Source organism: Schistocerca serialis, chromosome 3 (assembly GCF_023864345.2).
Source record: "Schistocerca serialis cubense isolate TAMUIC-IGC-003099 chromosome 3, iqSchSeri2.2, whole genome shotgun sequence".
NCBI lineage: Eukaryota > Metazoa > Arthropoda > Insecta > Orthoptera > Acrididae > Schistocerca > Schistocerca serialis.
The window spans coordinates 300,031,695-300,037,694 of record NC_064640.1 but is presented as its reverse complement, the minus strand read 5'-3'; the positions used below and the strand labels follow the sequence as shown (position 1 = coordinate 300,037,694).

At 37.2% G+C, this 6,000-nt stretch overlaps 1 protein-coding gene across 1 annotated transcript in view; it reads left to right on the top strand.

Annotated features, from left to right (window-relative positions):
- The first annotated feature begins 525 nt into the window (after nt 1-525).
- LOC126470091 (innexin inx1) overlaps nt 526-6,000 on the top strand; it is a 28,057-nt gene continuing 22,582 nt past the window's right edge. The window contains exon 1 of the mRNA XM_050097638.1: nt 526-1,310. Within this exon, the coding sequence (XP_049953595.1) occupies nt 798-1,310 (513 nt within the window). The 5' untranslated portion in view covers nt 526-797. The remainder of the gene's footprint in view (nt 1,311-6,000) is intronic.

Genomic DNA, 6,000 nt, shown 5'->3' with positions numbered 1-6,000 from the left:
TGACTTCCGCACATATATTTCACAGAAAAGTTTCCAAGATACCACAGAGCTTCATTTCAATCCTAAACACGATCTTACTGGAAGTGATAGTATATTGATATACCGGTAACTAGCAAAACGAATCAGGACCGCGTTTATAAACCTTTTTTAGCAACATTGCGAAATGTTTAACTGGTATCACATCTCAAACATTACGCCGCGTTTGAGGGTTGCACACACGTGAGTTCGAATCGTCGCGCCAAAATGAGTAAACAATAACAAACCACCCCAGCTGACGCGGAAGTCGCCTTGTCCAACACGTCCACGCAACGTCATTCATCAACAACGCAACAAAACAAAACATAATTCGGTACTGTTAACAGGTGACTTTTTTGAGAAGTGATGGTACAGTTTTACAGCACAGGCAACGGTATGAGTTACGGAAAAGCTGTAGCATTCTCCATGTGATTTGTGCGGCGCCTGGCGCGAGGCTAGCGAGTAGAATGGATCCCGCGGAGTGGGGAGGGTAGTGGTGGCGACCGCTTCACGCAGTAACTGGAATCACTACGAGAAGAAAGCGTGTGGCGCTCGGTGTAGCGTCCAGTTGCAAGCGTGGAGTGTGGTGGCAGTGTGTGCGTTTTCGCTTGTGTGTCGAACAGCATTCGCGGATGTAAATATCGCCTACACGGGGAAAAGAGCTTGTTACAGTTCTGCAGACCAACGGAAATGCTAAAAATTTTGTGTATTATCAGGAACTGCTGAGAGGAAATTAATTCAGGGGTTGTTTTCTGACGCCATCTTGATCGTGTGCTGTCAACATGTATAAATTATTGGGAGGGCTGAAGGAATACCTGAAGTGGCAGGACATCGTTACTGATAATGCCATTTTCAGACTTCATAACTTGTTCACCACAGTTTTGCTACTGACATGTTCTCTCATTATTACGGCCACGCAGTATGTTGGCAACCCCATACATTGCATTGTAAATGGATTACCAGTCAGGCCAATAAACACGTATTGTTGGATTACATCAACGTTTACGATGCCGGATGCTTTCCTAAGACAAGTGGGCAGTGAAGTGGCACATCCGGGAGTCGCAAACGACTTCGGCGACGAAGATGCCAAGAAGTATTACACTTACTATCAGTGGGTGTGTTTCGTGCTTTTCTTTCAAGCTATGTTATGCTATACTCCGAAGTGGATATGGGACAGCATCGAAGGAGGATTGTTAAGAACTCTGATCATGGGTTTAAATCGTGGACTGTGCCAAGATGACGAGAAATGTATGAAGAAGAAGGCCTTAATTGAATATCTGTTACGTCATATCAAGGTTGGTGCTGTTTAATGTAAATGTCTAAATTTCTTGACTCATTGTTGCTGAAGCACTGTTGCAACGTTCATTTGTTTCGATAGGAAACGTAATCGCAACATCAAAACATGTGAGAAGCGGTACCGTAATTTGATTATGTAACAACTTGCTGTATAGTTAAAAGGATAGGTAGATGATTTGATAACCCGTTTTTTATAGTCATGTCCCATCTAAACAATACATAAATTAAACAGAAAGGCCTTGACTGTCAGATAGTAACAGGCAAATTGAGATAACTACCTTTCCAACGTTCTACCTGGTTCTGTAATAAATATGATACTATTGACAGCTGCGCTCAGAGCGGAAACTAACACGCGCTACTGTACCCTATGAATGGAAGACAAAGTTGTTGAGACAATCAGTTGTGTTTGCGTTGACATTAATCTCAGATAATCATAGCCTTTAATATAACCAGTTTCTAAGTTAAATAAACTGGTGCTGTCTGCTTTCTGATGATACTGAGAAAGAGTACATGGAGGATTCAGATGTTTTCAAGTATTATATATTCTCACACAAGTAATTTTCATTTCTTACACGTGAGTGGAGAAAAGCTGCAGGAAATGATTTCATACACAAAAAATACAAACACTAGAATATTGCGAATAAAATGTTTATTTAACGTAAACGTGCATGAAAATGATGTTGATTATAATCTTTTGAATTCGCTAGTTTTTTCGTACATATTCTGGACTATATTATATGGGCCATGTCATTGTTAAAACATTTATTTATGATGAAAACCAAAGGAAGTGCACCTACCTGAGAATATACACATATGTCATAATTAATATCTTTCGTAGTTTTTGTAATTGTGTTCCATTCGGCAGTAATATGAGAGATTTTAAATCAGTGTATCATAATTTGAGACAGAAATAGCGATTCCAAGTATAAGACAGCATTTTCATAGGCTACCCTCTCGTACCTTTACGCAGAAGTATAATTCAACAGTAAATATTGTTGAATGTATTATAGACACTGCGGACAAGTGGAAAATGTTTGTGTTACAGAATTTGTATTAAGAGGCACAGACAGTGTTTAGTATTGAACGGCAGAGTATCATAAAACAAGTGTATATTTGATTTTGACTGACGGTTCTTAAGCCAATAATAACGCTGCAGAAACAAGAACTGTAGCCATGTTTTATGAGTGACATAGGTAAATATTTTTCCTGGAATCTGTTTTGTTGTGTAGATATTGATTATGAGCATCTGTGGTGGATATTGACGATGAGCATCTGTGATAATATTATGAAGTCTCATAAGCATGATGTTTGCTGAGTAGTGGCCCATTTCATGTGTAGTCTTAATTTGAAAGATTCATACCAACCTTAACAATCTATACAGTTACCCAAGTTTAGTTGTTAGCTTGCTGGCTGCTGAAATAGATTTTTTATTTGTGTATTGAGAATGTAGTGGAATGGTCTGGAATTAGGTCCACTCATTCTCACCCAGTAATCTGAGCAGCCACTGCTTGAATAAAGAAGCCCTCTTTCCATGTATAGGGTGCTAAAATATTATTCAGTTGATAGCCTGGTAGCAGGATTTATTTGACATTCATATTCATTGGCTTTGCCAACTCATAACCAAATTATTGTCTTCCAACATAACCTAGATAAAGATTACAATCACTCTGTTCAGTGAATAAAAAAAATAAAAAAAAGAGAGATCAAGTAATTTTACTCATGGATGATTTATAATAGAGGAAAGTGTGGAACAGACTAGGAGTAAGGCTCTGTTTAAATGACATGTTTGCTATTGAGTGTACTATTTAAACCTATTATCATTTCCTCATTTTCGATAGAGTGGTTAAGATGCTGAAAATACATTAATTGTAACATTAATCACTTGAAAATGACTTGCAGGTCACATCTGCAGTTGTGGAAATTATAATACATAGCACATTAAAATGGCAAATTATTTTAAAAAAATAAGTAAGATTGTATTTCTAAAACAGGTAAAAGACACAGCTGTATTTGATACACATATGTAATCTGTGAGCCACTTTAGTGCCCCCACAAATCCTTTTCACTTACATATGCTGATGTGGGCAGAAAGGCTGTATTGCCCCTCTAGGCACCTGGGTTTATCTAATTTTAGTGTTGTGGTTACCACAGGTGACACTTTTGGGAGGAAATGCTATGTTTCTTCAGCCATTTTGAAATAAAGACTCACAGAATTTTGAAGGTTCTCTGTGATTAACAATATCTTTCCTGCAACATCTCAACACTGTGTTTGTTGAACATTTCTGTGATGCCCTTGCACTGCGTAAATAAATGCATGATGTATTGTGCAGCTCTTCTTTGAATGTTTTGTATCTCCTCTGTTGATCTGTAAGGGACATCCAGCGAAAACAAGACAGAAGGAAAAAAGTAAGTAAATCATTTATTATTTCAAATGTAATCACCATAACTGTTAACACATTTACCACACTGTGAGACAACATCGTCATTGCCTTCACAGACAAATGTTTGTGATCGCCTACGGAACCATGAGTGTACCCAGATGTGCACATCTTTGTCTGAAGCGAATTGATAGAGTTGAATGTCTTTCTTCAGGTTTCTAAAAATATTTAAAGTGCATGGGGAGAGATCAGGACTGTATAGAGGATGTGCGAGGGCTTCGCAGAAAAACTTCTACAGCTGGCACATGTATCCCCAATGTTTTTCAGAGTATGCTGCAGAAGTTTTGCTGGGAAGCCTTTACACATCCTCTATAAAGTACTGATCTCTCACCATACAATTTCCATATTTTTGGAGCCCTGCAGAAAGGCACTCACAGCCATCAATTTGCCTGGGTCAAAGAGGAGTGTGCCTGGACACAGTAATGGTTCTTCAGGCAACTGCAAACATTTTTCCATGAAGGCAATGACCATCTTACCTTGTAGTGGGATAAATGTATAAACAGTTATTGTGATTACTTTTAAAATAATAGTTTACTTGCATTTTCCCATGTGTCTCATTTTCATTTGATGGCCTCTTACAACTTAAGTGTCCAAAAGCCTGGAAAAGCACTCAAGGATTGGTTAGCTGTTAGTTTGATGACTAGCCTCATTTGTGTGATCATTATCACCTCAGCATCCTCCTTTTTGTTTCCAGTATTGTGTGGCCATTCTGCCTTAAATCATTATGGACAGATACTACTAAGTACTTGAAACTTATGGTGGATTACCAGTCACATCGTCAAACAATACCAAATCAGTTCATCTGCTTCATTTGGGGATACCTTCATAGGACTGCAAACATTGGATTAACTGAAGCTTTTGATACCACTTTATCAGCTCACAACCAAAATCACCTAGTCCCCTGACTACACTGCCTATCAGTCTGTCACCACAACCTACTTAAAAATTGTATAAAAAATGTTGTCAGTGTTCTACGCTTTTCCTGTCTGCACATCTGTAGTGTCACACATCTCAACGTTATTTTGTAACACTATGAAGTGACATCAGATGTTGGGTATCAGTAAGTTCAGTTGACCTCAAGTATTATCTGTCATGTCCTTTATATTCATGGTGAACAGTGAGCCTGCTATAGGACCACATTGTACACAGGATTCTACCTGAAAAGTAGCAGTGATTCATAAACTACAGTGTCAATTTTTAGCTTCTAAAATTTCGAAATATGTATTTACAGTTTTTAAGACAACATTTTCATATTTGTTTGTCAGCTTTATTTCCAGTAATTGTGATGACAGTTTAGCAGTATGATCCTTGTTAAATGGAAAATTTCATGCTGAGGCATTAGTCGAGCTTACATAAACATAATTCACCTCCAACATCATTTCCACTGCAGCTTAACAAATCCCAGCAACTGAGTACACTGCTTTGTACATTCCCAATAATAGTGCCTTGCAGTATTATTTTTCACACTGAAATGATTTTACAGTTGAAATCACAATTGTGTTGATCATAATAGATGTTGCCAGTTAAATGTGAAAATATTACCTTTCAAAATAAAATTCTACTTGATTGTGAACACTGTTCAAGGAAAAAATAATCTGTTTTATTCTATTACTCATCTCGTTTCTTGTTTAGACTGAATTTATGTGACCAGTTTTCCTGTGAATTGCTCAAATTGGCACAAATTTATGCAACATCCAAAACTTATCTACGATGACCCATTATTACCATTATGATACAATACGTAAGTGAGTTGCAATGGTAATAATTAAAACAAAGGCATTTTTAATTGTGGTGAGATATTTCCTAAAATTTTTAAAAACCAGCTTTCTTCTTTGTATGTAAAAATAATTTATTGTCACCGGTTTACACGAGGAGAAATGATCATTTTAATAAAATAAGAGAAATCAGAGCTTGTACAAAAAGATTAAGTGTTCATTTTCCCCAAGTGCTGTAAGAGTTTGGAACAGTAGAGAAATTATCTGAAGTGGCTCAAAGAACCCTCTGCTAGGCACATAAGTGTGGCTTGCAGAGTGGTCATGTCGATGTGTTTACTTCTTGTGCATCAGGTACCTTCTTTCACTGATTGCTTTGTGTATCAATTCATAGTTGCTCTTTTTTCTAATGTAAGAAAAAAAAATCTTTCTCTCTTTAGTGTTCCGAAACTTAAGGAATGTATATGAGGACTCAATTTCTGATGTGCATATCTTCTTTTCATGACAACAATTTATTTGTACCATGGATGGTAATAAAT